General features: G+C 36.8%; 8 protein-coding genes across 8 annotated transcripts; 6 read left to right on the forward strand and 2 right to left on the reverse strand.

Annotated features, from left to right (window-relative positions):
* Positions 1-78: 78 nt before the first annotated feature.
* On the reverse strand, positions 79-4,747 carry C9374_007470 (uncharacterized protein; the record flags this gene model as incomplete). Its single annotated transcript, XM_044697439.1, has 4 exons — positions 79-4,014; positions 4,124-4,223; positions 4,311-4,377; positions 4,474-4,747. 4 exons carry the CDS (start codon positions 4,745-4,747, stop codon positions 79-81), a joined length of 4,377 nt encoding a protein of 1,458 aa, XP_044546593.1.
* Positions 4,748-5,354: 607 nt separating this feature from the next.
* On the forward strand, positions 5,355-9,370 carry C9374_007471 (uncharacterized protein; the record flags this gene model as incomplete). The annotated part of the gene is made up of 2 exons (XM_044697440.1): positions 5,355-7,134; positions 7,209-9,370. The coding sequence occupies 2 exons, from the start codon at positions 5,355-5,357 to the stop codon at positions 9,368-9,370; spliced, it is 3,942 nt and encodes a 1,313-aa protein (XP_044546594.1).
* Positions 9,371-9,498: 128 nt separating this feature from the next.
* On the forward strand, positions 9,499-12,104 carry C9374_007472 (uncharacterized protein; the record flags this gene model as incomplete). Its single annotated transcript, XM_044697441.1, has 3 exons — positions 9,499-9,893; positions 10,022-10,391; positions 10,512-12,104. The coding sequence occupies 3 exons, from the start codon at positions 9,499-9,501 to the stop codon at positions 12,102-12,104; spliced, it is 2,358 nt and encodes a 785-aa protein (XP_044546595.1).
* A 50-nt stretch (positions 12,105-12,154) lies between these two features.
* Positions 12,155-12,508, forward strand: C9374_007473 (uncharacterized protein; the record flags this gene model as incomplete). Its single annotated transcript, XM_044697442.1, has 1 exon — positions 12,155-12,508. One exon carries the CDS (start codon positions 12,155-12,157, stop codon positions 12,506-12,508), a length of 354 nt encoding a protein of 117 aa, XP_044546596.1.
* A 101-nt stretch (positions 12,509-12,609) lies between these two features.
* On the forward strand, positions 12,610-15,954 carry C9374_007474 (uncharacterized protein; the record flags this gene model as incomplete). Its single annotated transcript, XM_044697443.1, has 4 exons — positions 12,610-12,774; positions 12,911-14,541; positions 14,618-14,903; positions 14,965-15,954. 4 exons carry the CDS (start codon positions 12,610-12,612, stop codon positions 15,952-15,954), a joined length of 3,072 nt encoding a protein of 1,023 aa, XP_044546597.1.
* A 100-nt stretch (positions 15,955-16,054) lies between these two features.
* On the forward strand, positions 16,055-19,521 carry C9374_007475 (uncharacterized protein; the record flags this gene model as incomplete). Its single annotated transcript, XM_044697444.1, has 3 exons — positions 16,055-16,601; positions 16,676-18,407; positions 18,513-19,521. The coding sequence occupies 3 exons, from the start codon at positions 16,055-16,057 to the stop codon at positions 19,519-19,521; spliced, it is 3,288 nt and encodes a 1,095-aa protein (XP_044546598.1).
* Positions 19,522-19,696: 175 nt separating this feature from the next.
* C9374_007476 (uncharacterized protein) lies at positions 19,697-21,277 on the reverse strand (the record flags this gene model as incomplete). Its single annotated transcript, XM_044697445.1, has 3 exons — positions 19,697-20,145; positions 20,202-20,764; positions 20,859-21,277. The coding sequence occupies 3 exons, from the start codon at positions 21,275-21,277 to the stop codon at positions 19,697-19,699; spliced, it is 1,431 nt and encodes a 476-aa protein (XP_044546599.1).
* Positions 21,278-21,980: 703 nt separating this feature from the next.
* C9374_007477 (uncharacterized protein) lies at positions 21,981-25,022 on the forward strand (the record flags this gene model as incomplete). The annotated part of the gene is made up of 1 exon (XM_044697446.1): positions 21,981-25,022. The coding sequence occupies one exon, from the start codon at positions 21,981-21,983 to the stop codon at positions 25,020-25,022; it is 3,042 nt and encodes a 1,013-aa protein (XP_044546600.1).
* Between the last annotated feature and the right edge of the window lie 1,504 nt (positions 25,023-26,526).

Below are 26,526 nucleotides of genomic sequence, written 5' to 3' on the forward strand. Positions count from 1 at the left end.
GGCCAATCAAGGAGTTGACCTTGTGTGAAATTGGTCGTGAGGGCGGCGAGGGGAGAGGACGAGCAACAAACCATGGTTTTATTGGAAGGCGCCTCGGTAATTATTGGCATTGGATAAATATTGGGAGTGTTGTGGTTGTGAGGGTGGTTGCTGTTGTGAAAAGAGTTGCTGCTGTGAATTGGTGGCTTGATTCTTTAAGAAAGAGGAAGAATTGTTGGATGACATTTGTTGGTGAGACATACCGGATGAATAGTGCTGTTGATGTTGAGATGGATAATTTTGAACGTGTTGCAGTGTTGTTGGACTGCTCATGTTGATCTGTTGATGGAATTGCTGTTGATGTTGTGACAGCTGTGACGCTTGTTGTTTCATAAATTGTTGAGACGATGGCTGTTGTTGAGACATGGAAGCAAGTAAAGAGCTTCTGTTAGCAGATGCGTTTGTAAAAGAGTCAGACATTGAAGGTAATTGTCTTTCTGCCATGATTGAGGCTCCAAAATTATTGTACTGTTGTGCACGCATTTGTGTTTGATGTAGCTGTTGTTGTTGTTGAGGATATGGTTGATGCATATTACTTGCAACATTGGTGTTGCGTTGTTGTGGGAGGTTGCTCTGTGGTGTTTGGATAAATTGTTGCTGAGAGTAAGTGTTGGATGTTGGCTGATGAATTTGTTGCTGTTGTGACACCATTTGATAGTTACCAGACGTCACAACACTGCTGGGATTGTGCTGCATAGAAGCATTGGAAACATTTCGTTGTTGAATGAATTGGGTTGGATTAAATGTTTGCTTCATTTGTTGTGACTGGGCAGAGAGAGGAGTTGCTGGCTGTGGAGGATCACTAAGCTTCCGAGGAGCCATGTACTTGCTAAAGGAATCCACAAATGTATCTGCGTTGCCCAGAGAACGCTCAGAAAATTGCTCTGTCTGATCATGTCCTGACAGAAACTGCGAACTGCGTTGTTGTGAATGTTGAGTTTGTTGATGATGCGACTGAGCTGTCAATAACTGGTTGAATTGAGCTGGATTATTCATTAAATTACTCTGCATCGTTGATGATTCGATTTGATTTGCATGAATATTTGTTGACAAAGATGACTGAAGTGGTTGTGAGTAAGAAGGAGTAGCAGTTGGAGGGCTTAGCAATAGCTCACGGAATGACACTGGAGCAGTATATTGTTCTGTTCTGGATGATGAAACGTTGGTATTTGTGACTGGTTGTTGCTCAGACAAATTATGGAATGCATTTAGCATGCTCGTTTCTTGCATTGAAGCAAACTTTTGCTGTTGAGATAATGTACCAGTAATTTGATAGTTTGACATGCTTGTGGGTTGATTGACTTGTTGAGAATATGATTGTTGAGGATGCACATTTAGCAACAGACTTTGGAAGCTGTTACTCCTAGATCTAATGGATTCTTGCGATTGCAGATTCGTGTCGAATGTTGTCGTAGTTTGATTTTGTTTAAGTAGCATATTGGGCATAAATTGTTCAACATGCTGCGATTCTTGCCGAATTGTCTGCTGTTGTTGTTGTGAGTGAGGTGCTTGTTGCCTTACGTTAGGCGTAGTAGCTTGATCCATATCCAAAATTCTCTCGCTTAATTGTGGTTCCAATTGTTGCAACTGAGGTGTCATGTGGTGTGATTGTTGCTGAGCTTGTTGGTGTGATGTCTTGGAAGCAAAACTACTGCTAGTATCAGTGTTAGTTCGTTGTATTGAAGCCATCTCTGAAGCACGAACCGGTTGGTTTTCGAAAGGAGGTTCATAAGGAATTTCTTTGCTTGTTTTTCTCTTCTTATTCGATGGAGAAAAATCATCAACAGTACCACTAACTGTTAAATGTTGTTCAGGAGCTTCTAATGTAATATTGGAGCCATCCTCGAGGGTCTTGGTGTTGACATCACCTGAGGACGACGCTGCTGTCACAGATAGCGATGGTTTCGATGAGTCTTCAGGTTTTTTCTTTGGGGTGGGTTTAGGTGGATCTACGAGCTTAGTGGTGTGATGATGAACAGCAACGTGCTCTTCCTCTTTCGAAAGCGAATTCTTCCTTTTAAGAGGTGTTTTGTTTTGAACAGTTTCATCCTTTTTGTTTTTCAATAAGCCAATTCCCTTCTTGGGGTTATGATCCACCTGTGTTTTTCTGGCCATCATCATGAGAGAGCTTTCAGCTTTGGCTGTTTTGGATTTTCGTTCCTTAGTTGGTGTTGCTGTGGATTGAGCCAAAGGTTTGTCTGACATGTTTGTAATGTAAGTGGAGGAGGTAGCAGCAGAAACAAGAGGAACCACTGGTGGATGTGACGATGTTGTTATGGTAGCTGCTGGCATTGTTGATGGAGTGGAAGCCGATGAGGACGAGGCGGGAGTGCTTGAGGGAATGACATGGTGTTGTTCGTTAGGAGTCATGGAAGACGCTGCTGTCACAGATAATGATGTGTTTGCTGCTGATGCTGGAGGAGTTTGAGGCAAAAATGAAGAATTTCGTGGTGATGTCTCTGCTTCAGGTTTTGGAGTTCCCTTCTTGTGGTGCTCAACTGGTTTTGAGTCCACAATAGGAGGCTCCTTCATATTTGAGATGGCAATTCCTAGTTGAGCAAACTCTTCTTGTAGAGTGACCGTTGTTGGTACCTGATTCATAGAGTTGTTGATTCCATTGTCTGTCATGACAGAGTCATCTTGTTGTGTCATTGACCTCTCTTCTAAGGTGGTTGAAGGAACGTTTTCTGGCTCCTTCAATATTGCAGATTTGTCTTGTGGATTATGTTCTGTTGTGTGTGATTTTTCCATCTTTGAAGGTTCACTTGAGCTTTGATGACTCTTCTTTGTTTTTTTCTTTTCAGTATTTTGTGGAATGGTTATCGCCGCACTATTGTCAACCCTAGCACTATTTAAAGCAATATCGTTTTTGGAACTTATTGGATCAATATTTGCCCTCGTTGGTGTACTGCTCTGCATGGAAGAAACAGCTTCAGGACGATTGTTCATTTGGGTATGACTCGCACTGAGGGTGGTTGGTGGCATGGCAGTAGTATTAGTCACATCTTTTGTTTCTGCTCTCTTGTTGTGTTTAGAGGAAGATGATTTTTTTGCTTCACCTTGGTGATTCGTAGTGACTGCTTGTTTTGGTTGTTTGGGATGAACCGAACTTGACTCTTTCTTGTTCTTTTTGTGTTTTTTAGATACTTCATTGTGGAGCGGAGTTGATTGTGTAGAGGCAGATGCAATTTTTGAATGTCTTGGATTGCTTGGGGAGGAGTGTAATTTTCTTGCTGCCTCTACCATGCTTCCTGTGGTGCTCTTTATAGCTTCTCTATGACGTGGTTTTGGAGCCTTAAACTCGCCACCTGTGCCAGTCACCTCTTTGGAGGGTGTGCTTGGTGGTTTTTGTGGAATCTTGGTACGTTTTCGTAACTCTCCAATAGCTTTCCAATTTTTGTTCACAACTTCAGGATTACAGTCATGAGGATTGTACTGAAATTGATGTGCCTCAAATCTAACTGTGACACAGGCATTCATGTAGAGTGAAATTGCTGGAAAATATGCTCCAAACATAATATCCGAAAATGCTATTCCTTGGTATTTTCCATTTTTAAAGAAAACTATTTTGCTTCCAATAACTGGCTTTTCATCCAAAGTTGCAGTGAATTGTTTGTACTGTTGGCCGTCATCACCAAAAAATGCAGACTCAATATACTTAATAGGTGGAGTTTCAACTTTGGGAATTTCAATGTAGCAACCAATGACATCTCCAGCTTCCCCAAAAGGTTCTCCGTATGGAATTCCTTTCGATTTATAATATACCTTCCCATCTTTGCTACCATACCCATACGATAATTTATCAAATCCACATGGACCTTTGTCAAACGCTCCTTTCAAACACCATCCTACTCGATAATGAGGTTTTCTTGCATAGTCAGGCACAGAATTATTTTCCATATTGTTTTCAATTTTCACTTCGTAGTAATATGCTCCACTTTCTAAACAATGAGTTGCATGAATCATGCAATAACCCTATTTTGATTTTGTTCAAATGAAGTGATAATTTGCAAAATATAACAGTTCCATTGTCATATAATTATACGTGATATTTGACTGATCTTGCATCGAATAAAACACTTACTGATACTCCGATGGAGCATTTATCATCTTTAATTTTGATGGGAAAATCTTGTTTCTTTTCTTGAAATGTAACTGGTGTTGTTGGATTTTGATCTTCACCTCTATTGTGACAAGGTAGAAAATGGGAATTAAAGCGAAAATGAAAAGTATTAATTTCCAGAATTCTAAATTACAATCATTGAACATACATGTGCTTGTACTTTCTAATCACAACATCTTCTCCATCTCGTTCTTCTACACTCCAATCGGAATCGTCTACATTTTCAATAATTAAAGGCAAACGTTTGAATACATCACACAATGAGATTAAAAATTATTTCAAAATTAGTTTCGGTTTAAATTTAAACATACCATCATCACTCGATGATGATGAAGAACTAGAATCGTCATCATCATCATCTCTATCACTATCTGATTCATCGGAATGAGTAGTGCCTTTACTTCGGCTATTGGTTGGTCGTTTTGGTTTTGTTGGAGCATGAACATGTTGGAAATCTGTCATTTCTTCTTCTTCACTTTCTTCATATTCTTCTTCCGATGCTGATGATGGTAAATGTTGCTCATCATCTTCGTCAATCACGACTTTATTCCGCCTCTGTAACGGAGGTGTATGCAAAAGATTCATTTTTAATTGAAACGTTTATTTTTGTTTGGACCAACGATGATCTCGTCTTGTTCCAAGTCTGTTTTTGTCTTTTGATCGGGCCACAACGTTGTCGTCTAGTTGTAGAAACTTTAAAAAACAAGCTTGAAATTTGCTCAAAATGACAAAAAAGAAGCCTTGTCGTTTTGCTCCCTTTCAGAGTTGTGAAATACCACAGCCTCTATGAGCTCCACTTTCGGCTCGTACAATAAGTAAAGCGAAATGGAACAGTATTGAGGGTATGGAGCAAACAATGGTTGTTAGAGTTTTGGTTTACAATAACAAACCCAACAATTATTTGAAGTTTAGCAAAGAATGGTATTATGCCAAATTTGTCATTTGACACTTTCTGCAATTCCTTGCGGAGTAGGTAGAACTCAAAACACACCCTCAGAGAGCTGTATTCAAACGATCTCAATTAATGGCACCAAATGTGATGAGCTGGTTGGTTAGATTGTTACAAAATATCTTCTTACATTTTCCTTCATTTTGAAGAAAATCGCAACATTTCATCACTTCAACAAGCGGATCTTGCGATGAACATTTTGTGAAATTTCGAAAAAATTAAAAACCAACCACTCATCACCCGATGGCATCCAACGAAAGCAAGAAGAGAAAACAAGATGAGGAATATTCATCATCATGTGCACAAGAAAATGATTCCTCCATGTTATCCTATGAAATTCCATCCGAAGAGAAGCAAACCAGCGAATTGATCGATCAAGTAGCAGAGTCCTTTCATCAATTGACTTTGCAACAACAGACCGAAACCATGATCAAGCGTTTAGTGGACCAATTCCAAAATGGTTCATCATCCTCCAGCAGCACTCCGCTCTCATCTTCCACGGCCAATGATTTTTCATTTGTGGACTCATCGGCATCCAAGCTGAATCTTGTTGCTCTCGAACAAATGCAAACCGATGAATTGGTTGTGTTGAAAGTAGGGTCTCGTTTCTTTCAAACCACATTAAAGACCTTGTTGGGTCAGAGAGGTTCCAATGTTCAATCTAAAAAGATTGTCATTAGCGGACAAGTTGCTTCGGGACCAAAACCAAAGAAACGAGGTCCTCCCGGAGAAGGCGACGAAGAGGAAGAAGGAGGTGATGAAGAAGAGGAAGGAGGTGATGGAGAAGAGGAAGAGATGCAAGATGATAAAGAACAAGATGGAAATGCCGCCAAAGATAGCTCCTCAGCATCAGGTGCTTCTCTCGAATATGTTTGTGCTCAAGACAATTTATTCAAGGTCATGTTTGATAGCGGTTTTGGTATTGAGAGAGAGGAAAACAAATCAGCCATCTCTTTCGAGGATAGAAATCCAGAGTATTTTGAATACATTTTGGAACATTTGAGACAAGGAGGAAGAGTAAAATCATTGGGTATTGAAAAGTTGAACATTACAGAGCTTGAAAATATTTTGGAAGAGAGTAGATTTTTCCTTACCGAGAAATTGTCAGAATACATTTTGTTCTTGCTCGACAAGTATCACAAGTACGACTCTTCATTGACTAATTATGATGAAGTTGGAATGAATATGGATGATGATCAGCAAGATTTTGGAGTGACCTCTTCTATTCCTGTTGAAAAAGTCAAGCAATACATTAAGGAAACCAATGAAAAGGTCAACCAATCCAAGCTCAATGTTTCGACACTTTCTCAAAAATTGGTTGAAAGTTACAAGAACTTTTTGGTTGGTAATGATGTTGAGAGTGACTTGAGTGTTCGTGTCGATGTCGCTGGCCAAGTTTTTACCATTCCATTCACTGCATTGAGAAAGTATGAAAACTTTTTAATTACCAAGTACATGTTATCTGGTAATTTCAAATTGAATCAAGATGGATGTATCTTTATTGATAGAAGTCCTAAACTCTTCAATTTTATTCATGGATATATTATTTCTGGAGGAAAGTTCTATCACTTCCCCAAGTATTTATCAAATGAGAAGAAACTCCAACTCAAGAAGGAAGCTGAATTCTATGGAATGAATACCTTGATTCAAGAATACTTGGATCCATTGCGTTATCCAGTAGAGTTATTGGGAAAGGACAATATTAAACTCAAAGAGCAAGAGGACAAGTTGAGAGAACTGTTTGCAAAGAGAAGAGATTCTCCACTCTTGGACGATCCATATCTCATGTTAACTCCATTGTTCAGCAAATTAGATGAAATCAATTTGAAAGAGAGGTTTAGAGTTGATTTTGGCAAGTGTCCAAAACTGTTGGATCTCAGTGACAAGACGAAATATTCAAGACATGTTTCTCCTCCTCGTCTTGTGAATAATGTTCAAGCATTCAAATTGAATTGGCATAGATTCACTCAGGGAGTTTTGGAAGGTCTAGATTGGAAGGGAGTTTTTGCTGCAGGTGGTGGAGGTATGTGTGAATTTTTTTTGAAGATTGTCTTATTCTACAAATGTAATGATTTTTAACATCATTTCACTTTAAAGTTTTGGGATGTCTCTTAAAGGATGGTGGTGACCCTTCCGCTCAAACTCCTGTCTCTACAATTTTCCCCATGTCAAGTGAGGAACGTGCAAAGAACAACACTTCAAGATCCATCTCCACCATTGATGATGACGATGACGAAAATGAAGCAAGTGATTTCGGCTTTTGGAGAAGATTCACTAAAAAGGATACAACCACTCAACACAATGATTCTATTATCAAATATCCAGTTTCTGCATTCCACAATTTGGATAGTATTGGAAATAGCTCAGTATTTTCAAAGTTCAGATATGGCAACACCTATGAGGGTTATGATACAAGAAGATCAAACAAGCAAAAGCAAGTAGATATAAAGTCTACTGTTGCAGATACTTCCAACGCCAGAGTGATTCCAGAGCCCAACATTCCAACCAGTTTCAAAAAGAGTGACATTGATTTATTTTTGTATGCCATGACTGAAAAAGAAGCTGAAGAGAAAATACGTCATATTTACCAAACTGTAAAGAAGAACATGGCTCGTTTATTATTGCCTGACACCAATACTGAAAAGTTGTCATCCTCTGGATATCACTACTACAGAAACAGGAATCAAAACCAAGAACAAAAGAAGTTATTCGAAGATGGAATCTTGAAAACAACAAATACTGTTGTGAATGATGACATTTTGGTTGTGAGAACCAAATACGCTGTCACATTTTATGGTTACAGAATTAGACCAATTCAAGTTGTTTTGAGAATTTACAAATCTCCTGCTGAAGTCTTACTTGGATTTGATATCGACTGTGCATGCATTGGTTATGATGGTAAGACTGTATGGAGTGCTCCAAGAGCAAGAAGAGCTCTTGCCTTCAATACGAACTTGGTCGATGTTGATCGACAATCCACTACTTATGAGTACAGACTGTACAAGTATGCAAAGAGAGGATTTTCTGTCTCCGTACCTGGATTTGATTCTAACAAAGTCCAAAATCAATTATTACAATATCCAAGAAGATTCCCTTTCACTTCCATGGAATACTTGATGCATGGATTGGCACGTATTCTTGCAATGGACTTGGCATGTCAATCTAAAAATCCAAAGCACGTGTTGGGCCCCTATGATGCTCCCAATTCCAACAAGGCACAAGAAAAGGAAGAACGTAAAGCTCTTATTTTAGTTGGAGAGGTTAATGTGAAATCAGACTATATGGATTTATCCATCATTAAGAGTGATCGATATCCTCCATCATATTTGTTTGATCAACTTTCAAAGGTACACAACATGGTTGCTATGATCAATATGAAAGAAGAGAAGACTGAGGGCGATGATAATAATAACACCAACCAGTCTGGAAGAGGCCAAGGATTATCACATTGGCGTCGAAGTTATCGAAAGCGTCTTGATGAAAGAAAAGGATTCAGAGAGAGAGAAGCCATCACCCTTGATTCAAGATTAACTGCACTCAAATTACAACCACCAGTTCAAGAAAGAAAACCAGACTGGAAACCATTCTTCATTTATTCTTTGAACGATATTGAAATGATTATTTGCAATGAAAAACAAGAATCAAGAGTGAGTAAGAACATTGAATGGATCACAGTTGATCCTGGTACACAATCTATTGGTAGTTTCCATCCTACCTCTCTCAACTTTTATAGAGATGCCTACACTTCCATTCCATTCAACAAGTTGCCTCTCTTGAAAGAATCAACCTCAAGAACTGCTTGGTATAGAGCTATGAGCCAACAACCTCCTCCTCATGTTATTCAAGAGTCGGAAAAGACGGCAGAAGAACGAAAGAAGAACCCTTATTACAATTACTACAATAGAAAAAATAATAATAACGAAACGGAGCAAACAGAAGACAGATACAAGTTGGTCACTTTGAAAAATGTTTATGGTACTTTGGAACAAATTTGGTTTGAAGCTTATCCACCAGAAATTTCCAACAAGATTGAGCAAATGTTTAGAGGATTCGTCACATATGGTAATCCTATTGAATTTTGGATTTCCAACACTGAAAAGATTGACTTTGATTCATGGCGTCACATGAATGATACCACTCACGCTTCAGAACCAGGCAAAAGTTTCCGATTGCATCGTGATACCTTTGATTATTCATATCCTGGCGAAGAGGTTGCCAAGACTGCCATCACCAGACTCAGTTTTCCTTCCTTCTATTAAGGCGTTGTTGAGCAATTGCATTAATCCCAATTTCGTTCATAAAATAAAAATTCAAAAAAAATTTGGCAATTTAAAATTCTTGCACAAAAATTTCTGAACGTTCTCAAAGTAGTATCGAACAACATATCATGTCATCACAATTCCGACAATGCGTAGAATGTGGTGCTCCGATGGGTTCATCAAAAGTGTGCAGTTATTGCGGCTTCGGAAGTAAACACAACAAAACCACATACTATCTTGAAATTGGAGACCAAGAGGGAGAAGATAATAATACATTTACATTTCAAACGGGCCAACAAAATGCTGGTCATGTCAGTCGAGATATTTTCACCTTTACTGAATTTGGAGGAACACAATCGTTGGATGAACAATGCGAGCAAAATAGTGGATATGCTTTTATATTTTGTTTTCAGAGAGTGTTGCAATGTCAGGTGGACTTTTTAGTGGAACGAATGAATTTTCCACCAATTTTGAGGAAGGCCATTGCTGATCTTTGGTTGGATTTTGTGGATGAAGTTAAATTGTATGTGTTGAAGTATTTTTGAAATTCTTTTGAAAAACATTTGACAATTGAAAATAATTAATTTTACAATAATAATATTATTTAACATATTTTGGACTTCATGGATTGACGTTAATTTCACAATGTAGCAAAAAGCCACTCCTTCGTAGCAAGGTCAATAAGAAACAATTACATGTCAACGTTAGAAACACTCTCCACAGATTTGTTAAAGTCAATGCAAGAGCGCTTCGAAGATTATATTTACAAAAAGAATTGAAATTTGTTGGATTTTTACTACCGAAACTTCAACCCTATGATACTTTGGTGTTTATTTACTTGGCATGTGCAACCATTGGACATCCAGTCATGCTTCCAATTTTGAGACATTGGGCCATGACTGGAACCATTCCATATCGAAAAGTGTGTACGGAACTCTTTTCAAATGATCCTCGATTTAGAAAATTTAGTAGTAATACCTTTTCATTTAACATGTACACTGAAGATAATATGGCTTCGAATGTGAGTAGTAGTTATTCTAGCATTGTGGTGTTTTAAATCACTGACTCACTCTAACAATGTTTTTTTTTTGATGCTTCATTGATGTCATTATTTCATGAATTATTTCATGAATGAAAATAGTTTCGAGAAGGAGTCATGCCAGACTCGAGAGAATTATGGAAACGTGTGAAAAAACTCTCTCAACGAAAACAGACGCAATCTGCTCCATCTCAAAACGAACAAACAGAAGAGCACAAAGACATGTTCAAACAAGAAGGATCTCCTGCAACACCCTTCTCACGATACATTCCCATTCCAGATCTTAATTGTGAAATCATGCTTCGACCATTCTTTCCATTATTCATTCCTCAAATTCCACAACAAGAATATGATATTCTGATCACTTACACGTGTCGACTCATTCAGGCGTTTACAAAAATTTCTCAACCTTCCATTTATCACGACTGTGAACCTTCAGTAACGACCTTACCATTTTGGAAAAATCCACTCACTGAAAGCCACATGTCTCCATGCATGTTCGTCATGTGTTTTGTGTGTATGACTTTGAAATTGTGTTTTGGACTCAATCGACAATACGATCCTCGCACCAATAATTCCCTAATTCACAATCCATCGGCCATAACGATGGCCACTGGAACTCATCCCAAATGGGCTCAATACATGATTCGTATGAATGAACAATTTTCACGTCAACATGATCGAGGTGGAATTCTCATTGATCACCAGCCCATTCGATTGGCATGCCCCGACGATCGAATGTTATTATCGACCTTTCTCGAGATGACCATTCATGAAAAGACTTTCCATCACACTCTCCTGAAAGGTTCTCTGCATCGACAATTATTTATGGGAAATAATTTACAGGCAGGTATTAAGGCAAATACCATGTTTTTGAATGAGATGAATATTCAAGGTTTACAGCCATTATTGAATTCACTACTGAGAGAAGAGTCATTGAGTGATATATATATGAATGGAAACACAACAGGAAGGCACACACAACTTGCATTTCCCACACTCAAAGATATGGAAATGAGAGCCCGACATTATCATCTCTTATTTGATGTGAATGGAAATGTTCATGAAGAAGAAGAGGCATCAGATGTAAGGACACTCTTTCCTTCTTCTGCAACTTCTTTTATTGACATGTCCTTCTTGTTGCAGAGCATGAGTTGGTTCATGGGAGTGGATCCACAGAGTTTAATATCTTCCTATAGTAGCGGCAGTGGCAGTGGTGGATCGATCTATGGAACGAGTAGTCATGGTTTTTATGGTGGCAATGATCGGTGGTGGAAGCATGGTTCGCAACAAGATGTTACTTCACCGGCAATGACCTTCCAAACTCTGTTGTCGAATATCATTGTTATTTTGGAGAATGTATTACTTGGAGTTGGAACGAGCCAGAATCAACAGGGAAGGAAGAATGATGGTACTAGTAGTCCTGGTGATCATGGCCATCTTTCAACAATGAACAATGACCCCTCATCGACTTGCTTAATGATGGAATTAGGAATTTCAAATATTTCCAAATGGAGTAGTATACGAAAGCACATGCAACACAATGGAGTGATGTATCAACTCGAAAGACTCAATTCTCAACTCTTGAATGAAGGTAGAAAAGAATTATGGGAATTATGTTTGCCATCGTATCAACTCTTGTATCCGCAAGTATCATTCCGAAGGAGTGGTGTAGCAGTGCGAGTTCTTCATTAGAATTCTCACATCTGAGAAGAAGGAACAAGAAGAATAGAAATGATCCATCAATGGATTTACAAGATGATAATGATGAAAAAACTCTTGGGGATGTAATCATGGAGAAGGATCAAGATGAATATGGGGATGATGATGAATGGTTAGAGGATGTTTCATCAACATTCAAGGATGGAGATCGGAATCGATTCATGTTGTCTCTTCCATTTATTCAATTATTGGAACGTCTCATGGTTCAGCAACAACAACACAACGAATTTGATGAATACATGGATGGAGTGCTGGATCGACACTATTACAGGTGTGAGGGATCGTCCGTGCATGAAATTCTCAATACCAAGTCCATACAAAAGACGGTCCTAATGATGCGTTCCACTCTACAAGCACATCATCCTATTATTGAATAATCGAAGTCTGAGAGTGGTGATCATCAAAAGCATCTGGATTCAGTGTTGTAAAATTTTGGCGGGGTGTGGAACACGAAAAACATCGAGCCCACAAAAAAACAATGAAAAAACGAAAGACCATCAATGCCCGATCGATCAAACAAGTCCTAGAGAAACTACAACAGAGGTATAAGGTGTTTTCATTTGATGATTTTGATCGGAAATTGGAATCGGATAGTGTTGAGAGGGATTTATTGTCGATGGAGAGACTTGATGCTCAGTTTCATGTAAGTGGGTGTTGGAAGCATTACAGTTACTAATATGAAGTGAACTAAATGAATATTATTACGAATTCTGATCATACAATAATTATCTAATAATAATTGGTTTGATTCCATTGAATGATCCTTTTCCGATTCACAGAAATACGACATTGTCAGTGCAATACTATCTCAAATAGAGAATGTTTTTACAAAGGATGTCATACAAAAAATTAATCAACAAGGAGAAGATTCTCTACTCTTTGACATCATGACAGGCAGCGTAAATTTTGGAGAACAATTAACAAGCTCACCCAAATTCGAGCATTTATTGCTACAAGTATTAGCTGAAGTTGACAGAGCCATTATTGAATTTAAGGAAAATGGATGGACAAAAGAACCAAAATCTAGTCACACTTCCACTCGAGATACTACCTCTCCTTCTGCCGAGTCTGAGTTTTACTGGGAAAATTTTGTCAACCAAAAATCACACATGTTTGAAAGCAGCGATCGACGAAAGGAGCTTGCTCTAACCATTGGAAACAAACTCTTGGAAATTAACACACGAGTGGAGGCAGCCAAAGAACTTCACAAAATGTTTGCAGCTGATATTGTGTCGAATGAACATTGGAATCTTGTGCTAGAAAATGTCACCCTAGGATTATCGGATGAGAATGACGAAGTACGAAATTTATGCGTAGCCATGTACAAAAATTTCTTCAAAGTCTCACCACCAGAAGCTACTGCAGAAATTCATATTAATTTACTGAATCATCTCATAGAAAGAACAAGCCAATATCAGGAATTATCTACACTTCAATTGGAAGCTATAGAAAGTAATCATGGACTTTTGGATTCTTTTAAAGTGTTAATCCAATTTAACTATGAAGTTCCAAAGAATTGGCTTTGCTTCTTTGGCGACACCTCCAAAACATTGCTAGAGAAAACATTTGTACTTCTCTCCAATCGTGCAGCTTACTATTTTTTAAGCTATCTTGACACAGAGAATGAATGGTTTGGCAGCTGGATGAAGGAGTTCAAAATTCGGAAAAAGGTTATCAAATTAATACCAAAATTAGAATTTTTGAGCCGAGTTTACGAAGGTCTTTCATCAACCTCCAAGGATCAGAAAACAATGACCTATTTTGTGTTAACTCATAGCTCGGCCATATGCTCTCGCCTTCTTCAGAACAAGGATTGCAAATCCATTATTGACTACAAGTTTATGATCCAAAAATTATGTGAATCCTTTTTGACAGCAATTAGGGAACAAGAGGAGGCTGTTATTGACTCAATGCATTATCGGAGACTCTTGTCAATAACCAAGCAGGCCTTAATTAATATGAATTCTGTTTATTTCGACGTGGATTATATTGCATTTTTGATGTCATCCTTTGTGTCCTCGTTTGAGATTAACATGTTCACAGAGCAGTTTATTACTGCTATATGTGAAATTTGCAATAGTGCACTCGTTAACCATGCTCAGCAAGTGAGCTCTAATGAATGTATTATGGATAGGTTGTTTACTTTTCTCACTGAGATTTTTTCGTCAGAATCTTTGCCACACACTATCAAGCTTCATGGATTAGATATATTTAAGTCTATCACTAAGAACGAGAATTTATATGACAAGATCGAGTCTACCCACATGTTGGATTTAGTCATTGAACAAAAGAAAAATTTATATGACAAGGTCATGCACATATTATTGCACATGACACACAAGACGAGAGGATTAGTCCTTCTTTCAAAATATGAAATTTTAGACGAATGTTTGGATCATCTCTTCTCAAGGTAAGTGAATGGATTGATGGTCTTACAATATATCATTAATTATTACGACAATATAATACACACACCATATTGACAGCTCTCAGCTATGCCTTCCTTATCACTGCTACACGCTCTCTCAAGTTGGATGCGTTCGAACATCATATACAGATATTGCCATCAATTACCTAACAGACCTCATTGAAAAAGAAAAATTAATTTATGATCAGTTTGACTGGACACCTGAAACTGAGAGAAAAGATTTAGATCAATTCAGATATGACATTACTCAAATATTACTGCTTTCTCCTTTCTCCTATGAGATCTCAAGTATTGTTGATGAGATTTGGTCATTTGTAAAACAAGACTATGAATGTGACTGTGTGGTAAGTATTTGTTCTATGCACGCTTTTAAGCCTAAAATTATTATCATGTGCAATACCACAGTTTGGATTACAATTATTTTCTAGCCTTATTAACAACTTAAATGCAGCAGCATCTCTTTACAGCAGCAATTTATGGAAGGAACTGTTGAAAATTTCCTTCTCAGAGGACACCTCCATCATTGATGAACCTTCATACATACGGAACTCGATTGTTCAATTTTGTACCACGGTTGGAGGTAAATCAGAACGAAGAGAACAACAGCTATTCCCCTTCTCTACATGTAAAGCATCGGTAACATTTGATGGGACAGACTTTGAAGGCGATCCAACTTTAACAGAAGTGTTGCAAAGCCATTCAATTCTCGAGTACAGATCTTTCATTACAAATACATGCTTAGTTTCGGTTACAGTTCCGTCCAAAGACCTACATGAATGCCTCAATCAAAATATTGGATCATTTGGATTGAAATATCTAGCTTCCTATTTTAAATCTGTATATGGAGAGGAAAGACATTTTGATGCATCTCAAAGCTGGTCAAAAATTCTGGCCACTCTTCTTTTCGGAAACGACGTAGAAAAAGTCAAAATATTCCTTGCCAATAATCCATTTCTTGACTTGATTAGCAATCATCAAAATTTTATTCTAGAAATTACTTCACATATTGAAACCATATTATGTGAAGAATTTCCTATTCAGTACAACTCATTTGTCATGTGTGGATTAAGCATTTCCAATATTATCACTCGATGGTTGAGACAATTATTTTTCAACTTTTTAGATTTGAGATGTATTTTTCAAATACTGGCTCTTTTGAAAGAATTTGGGTTGAACGCATTGGTCATTGTTTGTGTTCTGTTATTGAAACATCAGGCATCGTTTGATAATTGTCAAGAATACAAATTGAAAGCGTGGACCATGCATATTTTCGAACCGCTTCAAGTCGATGGTGAGTGGTTTAATGCTCTCATGGATCCTTCTTCAGAATTCTTCAGGTTAAAAAACAAGCACAAGGGCTCTTTGGTTTCATTTGAAAATTCGAACAATTATTAAATGAGATTGTCTGGTGTTCTCGAATGTACATGCAACTGCATGCTCTTACAAACTTTCTTGCAGCAACAACGAACAAAGAGAGGAAAAAGCACAAAAAAAAATGCTTCCTTCACCAACTCTTCAAGTGAAACGCAAGCGTGAAGAGAACTCTCACCCGAGCAGCAATGATCATCAAGAAGAAGGGCATTCCGAAGAACCAGCTCATCTTCTCATGAGAGAACAACTCGAACGATTCCGAATTGAAAAGTTAATGAAATTAAAAACAGAAAAGGAGCGTTATGAAGCAAGAAAGAAGGAGCTTGAAATTTTGGAAAAGTTCATGTACAGCAGCAGTAGTGGTAGTAATGATGATGAAACTCGACCACAGGAAGTCTCACATGAGAAGCAACAACAGGATCATGAGCCACAAGATCAAACCATTGATCCAATATTAGATGATATTCTGTCTTCGCAGAAAAATTTAGTTCACATTCACGTGGGTGGAAAGAATTTTGTGACCACCCTTCAAACGCTCACAAAGAGAGAAAATATGATCAAAGTCATGTTGAATTCAGATTTTAAAATTGACAAGGATGAAAATGGTGCAATTCTTTTCAAAGATCGAAATCCTGATTACTTTCCTCACATCTTGGAACACTTGCGTACAGGTATGTGCACACAATAAGTGATTTCATTGTAATATTTAACATTGATTTTTTAAAACCATTCAACACTTCCAAAGGCTCAACAACACATATTGGTTTGTGGGAAGAACATGGTGCTGAATCGATCCAACATTTGAAAAATTTACTGGAAGAATCTGATTTCTTTGGAACAACAAAATTGAGCGAAAGAATTTGCCAACTGCTCACAGAATTTGGAGAACAGCCAGAAGGAATGCAAGAGGACGATGACGACGATGTTCAAGAGGTAACCATGCCTACAGTTTTCAACGACACGATGGTTAGTGAAAATCAGCATTTAGCAGACGATGAATGGATTTCAAAATTCAACCAATTGACCGTTCAAGAAAAGTCTCGAGTTGAAAAGTATTTCAATGAACATGAATCGCTCTTAGAGCAAGAAAAGCAAATAGTTTTAGAAAAAGAGAGCAACTTACAACCTACCTTTATTACTTTCAATGTAAGAGGTGTCAAGTTTTCAATCAACATTGAAAAACTTGTGAAACATTCAGAAAGTATTTTCATTGACATGCTTCGCAAAATGGACAAGACTTCCTCCATCTTTCTCGACCGTGATCCTGACGTGTATGGAGTCATATTTAATTATTTAGAATCTGGAAACACCTCATGCATTCCCAAAGAGCTTCCTAAACAGAAACAAATATATAAGGAGGCAAAGGAACTCAGATTAAGAGAATTGACTGAATATTTTGACCCATTTCGATATCCTATTGAGCTACTTGGAGAAAAGCTTATTAAGATGAAGCAAGAAGAGGATTTACTACGAAATTTATATGTTGTAGATAGAGACAACAGCATGCTTGATGATCCATATTTACATCTAGTTAGCGTTTTTGGAACTGATCATCAACTTCGAGATTTTTCCAGATATGATCCTCCCAAAGGAATTGGTTTACTCTTTGACTTTGAGGATCCAAACGAAGCAAGTGCTTTTTCAAGCAAGAAAAACTCAATTCCTTCAGTACCTAAATTGTGTGAATCACGACAAGATTTCTTTCGACAATTTAATGCCTTCACCTATGGCTTGTTCAAAGATATGGATTGGAATAATTGTTTTGTTGCAGGCGGAAGTGTATTGGCAGCAGCACTCCAAGTTGAGCAAATCAAGTTGCGTGATCATTTCAAGAATCCCACACATTCCAATACAGATCTAGATGAACCCAACGAAAACTTGCTTTACAATTGGGACAATGACGATGGTGATGTTGTTATCGAGCATGAGCATAGCAAAGATGAAAAAGTGTTGAATAGTGATGATGAATATGTTACTGATTCAGAGGGAGAAAGTGAAAACGAATCAGACTATGATTCAAATGTCGAGTTAGTGAAACCAGAAATGTTTGACTGTCGTTTGGCTCGATATTACACATCTTCCAATACATGGAAAAACAGTGATATTGACCTTTTTTTCTATGGACTCTCTGAAGAACAAGCAGAGAACAAGATTATTGAAATTTTTAACTTGTTTAAGAAGAATTTAAAGAAAATTCCCCATCAATTTTACAAGGTACCCTCTTTGGGTAAATTTACCATTGACGACATTGTCACATTCAGAACTGAACATGCTATCACTTTTAGATTTAACAATCCCATTCGACCCGTTCAGATCATTTTACGTATCTACAAGAATCCAGCTGAAATATTAATGGGCTTCGATGTACCAAGTTGTTGCTTTGGTTTTGATGGAAATCAATTGTATTGTTTACCACGAGCAAAGGAAGCTATAAGAATGAGATGTAATTGGGTCGATCCAGACCGACAATCCACAACGTATGTACTGATTACTTGAATTCAAGGATTCTTAACCATGCAATTCAAACATCATTCTGTTCAATTTGTAATATTATTTTAATATTTACATTACTCCAAAAATAGGTATGAAGTGAGACTTGTGAAATATGCAATGAGAGGTTTTAGGATTGGTGTTCCTGGTTTTTCTTTCAAAAAAGTAAGAGACCCAATATTTGTTCGACCAGACAAGTTACGAGTGTTCTGTGCTAGAAATTCGAAAGCTGGAATAGCCAAATTCACAGGACTTGCCAAGATCTTGATTATGAGATTGACGTATCGATGTCCCTTTGTTCATTCCATATTGCAGAGGGCCATGACAAGAGCACAAGTTTCCAAAGCAAGGGATATTCTCAAACCGAATGAAAATCATGACTATGCTCAAGTGTCCTTTGTAAGAACGAGACGTGAACGAGCAATTAGTATTTCACGTGATTGGTCAAAACGAGAAGCTCGTTTACAATACGTGATACATGAACTACACAAACAACCCTTCTTTGTTCAAACGTTGAATGATATTGATGGAATTTTGAACATCACACATTGTAAGGAATATGCTCTGCCTCAAAAAATCAAATGGATCACCATAGAGCCAGGTCGACAATATGTTGGTAGTTTCCACCCAAGCACCATTAATTTCTTTGCAGATGCTTATTCAAAAGCAGCTACTTGTGTCTGGAAGAGCAAATATGTATGGGAATGGCGTAAAGACAACTCAACATATGAAAAACAACAATTTGATGTTGATACGAGTTGTGAACTCGAAAGACGGTTTAAAAAGTTTTTTAAGGAAGAAACATTGTCAAAAAAGCATTCTCCAACTCGATACTACCGCATCAATGAGTATCAGTATGTTGACTTGTTGAAAATGGTACTTGTTGACAAATCTGGACCAGTGGAAAAGAAAAAAGCTGTACAGCGAAGACGAACAGCACGTAAATTGGTGAAAAAGAGCGTTCGGACCGAACACAAACATCGTTCCCTTAGCAAAGAACCACAGGAAAATGAAATTGTGGAAGTTTCCAGTGATGACAGTGATGTCGAACACTTTCCAGAATTAACACAAAACAAGCTCAGTGGTGTTTTCTTTTTTTAACGAATAGATGTGCATGCTGGCTAACTGACTCTTTTAGTGCACACGTGAATCAACCTGTTCACACAATCATTAAGCAATGTTACAACGTGGCACCTCTTTCGAATAAACTTCATAAGGAAATAACCACCATTGCCACCAATAACGGGTAAAGACAAGACTTCAAATTTGAAGAACTTTACTGTACAATGTTGGAAACCATATTTCTTGATTCTTGTGGGGTCTCAATGCTGCCACATTTCACATGTTGTTCAGCATTTGACTGCTGAGTCAGTCGTTCCAAAGCTTCTGCCTCTCGCTCCTCTTTTTCGAGTTTGTCTGCGATCTTGTTTAAATCCTCCACATAATGTTGTACAAATCTCTCAAAGTAAAAAGAGGCTCCATTGTAAATTGAACATAAAAACACGCCTGAAAGCATGAGAGCATGAAGGTAGAAATTGTCAAATGCAAATTTCACGGGAATGAGTGTAAGCATATGATAAATAAATTGAAGAGTAATAAATCCATAAGGACGATATTTAGGTCCATAAATCTTGTCACTTAATATCTGAATGTACGATTTTGATGTGAGATAACGATACGTGGTTTGTAAGTGTTCTCTTCTCTGTAAATACGACTTGTCAATTACTGTTTTTCACCATGAATAAAAGTTCCATGGAAACAATTATATATAATGAACATACCATTGGTTTTGATCGTGTATCCAATTTGCCAAAAACAAAAGAGTACGATATGTGTATAAAACACGTCACGAAACGATATCGTACATTTTTCATCATTGCAAATGTGATATTCTTGCCTTGTAATAGGAAACTTGACAATTCCATCTTCATGTTTCACCATCCATCTCAACACAAAAATCACTAAATTTGGATAAATATGAATAAAGACTGATGTGACTTTTTCAATGGAATGAAACACCAAACTATTTCTCCACATGATGACTGCAAATAACAATGGACCAGTACAATTCACAAAATTCATCATGAACAAGTGTGGACTCGTCGGATACAAGGTCAAATAGAAAATTAGAATTAAATTTGCCAAGTAACAAAAATCGAGCATAAAGTAATGATAACCTCTTCCATGATATGAAAAGAATCTCACAACCATGAATATCACACACAAGATCATGTAATAATTGGGAAGAAATTGAGGGTATTTGGCAAGTAAAAAGGTCGATGAGGTCAAAATGATTACTCCCAACGTAAAGGCTAACTTGTCCTTAAATTTGATCGTTTCAGGTCTTTTCCGTAGTGGATATGTTCATAATGATCATATACATGTTGAAAGAACAATAAATGTTATGATATATATAAAAACTTCATGCAAGTTCTCACCTTCTTAACTCTCGTTCTAATTTTTCCTTTCTCTTCTTCAACTCGAGTTTCCGATCATCCACTTGTTTCTTAATATTGGAGGATAAATTTTGAACACGGTCCATGAGTGCATCTTTACGATGTTTGAAAACGTTTTGAATTCTTTTCCAAACTTTGACTAATTCTTCTTCTTCATCTAGTACATCAGCTAGAGATTCATAATTGTACATGTCTTCATAGAAATCATCAGAATCGTCTTCGGAAGAGTCATCGGTTGTTTGCTGCTGCTGCGATTCTGCTAAGGTTCCATCTCCTGTAGTATTGTTGAAGCTAGGCGAGGGAAAGGGTGTTGCTGTGGTTGTACTGATCGTGATCACGTTCTCATCAAGCTGATCATCATGATCCTTCATAACGTCTTGCTCGGAAAGGGTTTTCTGCATTTTTAATTTTTTATTTGAATTTCCAAATCTGGAATCAGTTCAATGATGATCTTCATTCTTGCGGTTTTAAAGAGCTCTTGTTGAGAAATGACGAACAATTAATTTTGTTGTTCTCCAAATAATAACATTATAAATCTCATGACACGTTTTCTTGATTGGCATCATCATCGGAAAGACCTTTAATAAAACCTAGCAATAATTTAAATAGAAGCCAACAAAACAGCTGTAAATATACATCCTGGAACCCATCCGAGTATGGTCAGAATAATGGCACACACATCAACCATACTACACAAAAAATAATAATTATTACAACATCCGATACCCGTTTGTGTTCCCTCCTCCTCTACTTTTCGTCTCTCCCATATCATGATGATACATGGCACCACTGGAGGAAACAAGAAGACGAATAGCCATCCCAAGGCCAGTAATCGCGTTCTGAAGATCTTTAAATCGCCTTTGATTTCCCATTTGAGAGTCATTTTTTTTTTGTGTGGTTTTCACAAGATGAACTTGGAAGTCGAGTTCGTCTTTGATTTCTTTTCAACAAAGGTTCACTGTTGTCTTTGCTGCATTCTAAACGACAGAATTCACAACGTTTTTGTTTGTTTAAGAAACCTTAATTAGCTGTTGGGACAATTTTAAAAAATACTTATACATCAAATAATGATGTTTTAAATTTATAATTAATCATCAAAAAAAAATGAAAAGAATAATAACGAACAACATTGTTCAACAGATGCTGTTTTACCCGAAAAGAAATTCCAATTCTTCTCTGTCAATTAAATCAAATACAATTATTACGAACAAGAAATTGTTGTATGATCCTACAACAACAACATCGGCATTTGGCCAAATACGTTCGTACATCACCACAAATTGGTTGAAAGAAGCATCATCAGCACCAAAATCCTCCCAACAAATCACTCTCAATTTGACTGATTATAAGAAATGGAGTGCCCAACAAGTAGCATCAGTACTGACCTCTCCTGAATCTTTGGGTGGAGCTGATTTGTCAGTTGATGATGTGAATTCTTTGTATGAGAATGATTTTGATGGCTCAGCTCTCCATAACGTTGTTGAGGATATTCAGAAGAAGGATGAATACTTTGCTCTTGATCAATTCAAGAACATTTTAAAAGACAGTGGTTTTAAAATGACTTTTCGACTCTCCAACACTTGCCAAACTGTTGTACATTGGGTGCTCGATCAATTAATGACCAGACAATATTCACTATGGCAATTGGAGCCAGTGATTAAGCACATCAAGCAAAAATTGGGCGAACCAATTGCAAAAGGAGGTGCTGATTTGAGTCTTGATCAAGTTTCTTCATTAGATGATAAATCTCTCTACACCATTGCACAAAAAGTAGTCTCTTCCGAAGGTGAATCTGTGGTCATTGGAAATCTTGACTTGAATTTGGACACAATAGTTGTCGAATGGGTCAAAGAATTTCTCCTACAAAACAATAAGATTCAAATTGAGCTAAAGAAATTCACTAAGGCTCCGAAACGTTTTATCCGATCAGTTTTGGACGATTTTGCTAACCATGTCAAAGCTTATTCAACAAATGAAAAAGAATCAGTATTGCAGTTCAATGAGAAGATGAAACAATTTCAACTCGACAAAGCTGATTCCCCAATCTATTTGTTCGAGAATGAGGGACCAAATAACATGGAAATAACTTCTTCAAAGGCCATATCGTGCGATTTAGGTCCCACATTCCCTTCAAACAAGTATGACGAACATTATGAATTTATTACTTCACGTTATGTTCTTAATCCATTGTTGGTATTAATTGAGGCTACAGGAACTGGAAAAACTCATTTTGCTTATCACTTAATTTCTCGGGGACACATTGTATTGAAAATTTCAGTTCTTCACAAAGTTATATTGAAGAGCTATTTGAACACAATACTTAACGACTCACAAAATAGTATGGACTTGAGATGTTTATTAGATACAGTAATACGCCGTTTCATCAGGTCATACTTATTTGTGGCTGATATTATTATTAGTAATATGGACAAATTGAGCACTATGGAAAACATTGAAAATATTAATCTGTACTTGTACAAATATATCTTGAATGAGGGTTTTAAAATGGTAGAAGAAGTTTTTAAACAAAAATATGAACAGTATACTTTTTCTCCTCAGTTAGAACAAGTTATGTTTTTAATTGACGAAGCTCACAATTTTGACGACTTTGACAACCAAATTCCTCTAAGAAACGACGTAAACAACGGCAACCTGCTAACTCTTCTCACTTCCAACATGAGATATTTTGGCCCAGTAATATTAACAACAACCTCTGCAAATGCTATAGAGGACAAAATTGAACAACCTATTTCGCACGATTGTTCAAAACCACGTTTTGAAAAATTTTCCTACCACTTTAAAAAACCGCTTCCAATATTGCATGCCAAACAAGTAACAAATTTTTTAGACATGTTTATAGATACCAGTAGAAAAGGAAACGATAATTCAGAAATTTGGAATATTGTTGCAACATTTTTACAAGGTCCGATAAGACTATGTGAAGAATTTCTTCAACAATTATTTTTAGTGTTGTGCAAACAGTCAGCTCTTCAATTTAGATCTTTTACAGACTTGATATATACAAATCTTTGCACTCTCGTTTTTCGTAAAGAGAATTATGGACAAACAAAAATTCAGAAATCCTTATACAAGAGTTTATTCTACAGATTAGCCTTGCTTGGAGAGGTAAATTTAACAAAAACTAACGATATTATTTCATCACGACCATGTGTGTTATCTTTTGAGGAACAAAATGTTGCAAAGTTTTTGTTAACACATGGTTTGAGTTATACCTATGATAACACTAACAAAATATATAAGATTATCAGTCCAATAGAAAGAATGAGATTGCTGAAGACTCTTCAACAAGAGGGATCTGAGGCTAAAAGTGATTGGTTTTTATATTCGCACAAACAATTGAGCGAAATTGATGATATTTCACCTCTCTCTGAAGTGGCTGCTGTATATTTTATTTTGAACCATTTTGAATTCTTTAAACAACAATTCCCAGGGACTTATTTGCAAAAATATTATTCACCTGCAAAGTATTATATTGAAGATTCAGAAATTTCCAAAGATTCATTGGGCACTGATTTCAAAATTTCATCTCTTCTTATTAACACAATGCATTGCAATATGAAAGGATTTCAAACAGAACGGTATCCATTAACAGGAAACAATGACCTTTTGTCACAGTTTTTAGTACGCCCATGCCACCATGCAGGACCTGATGTATTGGGAATGTTAATACGTTCTTCCAACGTTAAAGATGATACAATTCCTTTTTGTATTCCAATTGTTGCAGCTGTGACTAGGACAACAGGAGACAATGTAAAATTCAAGAACAACTATGATACAACTGATCTCTCCAATTTGTATTATGAGAAAGTGGCAACAACAATCTCTCCACCAACTAATGACCTTGCAAGGAAAGAAAGAAATTCCTTAAACACAGCTATTACTGATATTGTGAAAACAGGAAACATGTTGAGAATATTATTTCATCCCAATGAAACTTTCAACAGCTCTCTTGGTGACAGAATTCCACAATACGATAATGATGATGCAGTTGAAACAGTATTCTCTGATCATGCAGTCCTGACTAAGAAGGGACATTGTATCTATGAAATTTCGAATAATAATTCAGTATGGAAAAATTATCTCAACAGCAATAATATGTCTGTGGTAGCTGATTTGTTCAAATAAACTGTTTTGTCGAAAATTGAATTCAAGTAAGAGCCTTAGCAAACCCGTAGCCGCAGCGAGCATTTGTTCAGCCAAAATGGTCCTCACTATACAAACCAATTGTTCCAACTCCTCGCACTCATTATTATTCAAACCAACCACTGGCAAAGGCGACGAGAGAAACAGCCAGGGTTGGTAGGTTGTGTCAAAATATTCCTTACAATCCATTTTCAACCTGATTCAAGAGGATACTGAATTTCTACAAATTTTTAAAAGTCACCAAGAAGTAACAGCCAGGATATTTGAATGTTCTTTGCGGCTGCTGAATGGTCAGGACTCTCATTCAAGTGGTGCTTATTCATGTCTAATTTAACCACATGTTCATGCATATCACTTATTCATAACCTGAAATAAATGAAATTGGAATTGTTAAATCAAGTCATTCCTTCAAATCCACACTCTCTTCCATAACCACTTTCTTTCACCAAATGGACATTATGATGAGAAATTATGAACCAAAGTCATTAGTAAAGTTCAAATTATTGGTTTGAAAACAAACACCATCCTACTCATACTTCTTCCATAACATGAATCCTCATCATGAAACAAAAAAGGATCATGCAGAAGAAAGAGAATTGAATGGAGGAGTTGTTCGGCCTGCCCATCATGATGATAATGTTGCCAAATGTTTTCTCATTAACAAATTATCATTGTCAAAGAAATGAAATTCTTCAAAAATTCACTCGTATCAATATATTTAACATCATCATTGCCAATTCTATTGTCAAACAGATCCAAAGAAGTCAAATTCTTCAAACGGTTCACAATATGCAAAAAGCGTGATTGATTTACGAACTTATTGGACGTGATTTCGTTTGAAAGATAATCAAAGGAATTTGATATGACACTTGTTTCCATTGTTTCAAAATTTTCATTCAAATTATTGACAATGATTCAAGGAAATGAAGAATTCAAAAATAATATCATTGTTCTCGTTTAAATTTGTCGGAGAGCAATTATCTTTTTCAGCATTATTGTTGATGATGAATTTGTTGCTTATCATTTTCACCAAATTTGAATGTTTTTCAATTTGCCCAAAAGTTGAATTTAAATAATGATAATTAAAGATAAGACAAAACAACTCGACACATTTTTTTTAAGAATTAAAAACTCTCGATGCTTGTGTTGCGGTCTAAGAAGCAGTGAAAAAAGGTGACTTGAGATCAATTGGTAAATGTAGTAGTCATGTGTTATGGCCAAATAGGAATCAGCAAGAAACAAGTGTAAATGCAAGATAGAATAGTTATGTCAAAGATGAAAATGGATGTCAAACTTGTTCATGCAAGCCACAAACTGAATGTCCGTTGAGAAAACGTACAAGTCATTGCAGGAATGGTTGTGCCACATGTACTTGCATTCCAGATACCAACAGATGTCCACAACGAAGATGTAAGAGACACGTTAGGCAGGATTCAAGGATTGACAAGTTGGACCTAAACCAACACCAAATACTTGTTGTCGTCCA

The sequence above is a fragment of the Naegleria lovaniensis genome (genome assembly GCF_003324165.1).
Source record: "Naegleria lovaniensis strain ATCC 30569 chromosome Unknown tig029, whole genome shotgun sequence".
NCBI classification, from domain to species: domain Eukaryota; phylum Heterolobosea; class Eutetramitea; order Acrasida; family Naegleriidae; genus Naegleria; species Naegleria lovaniensis.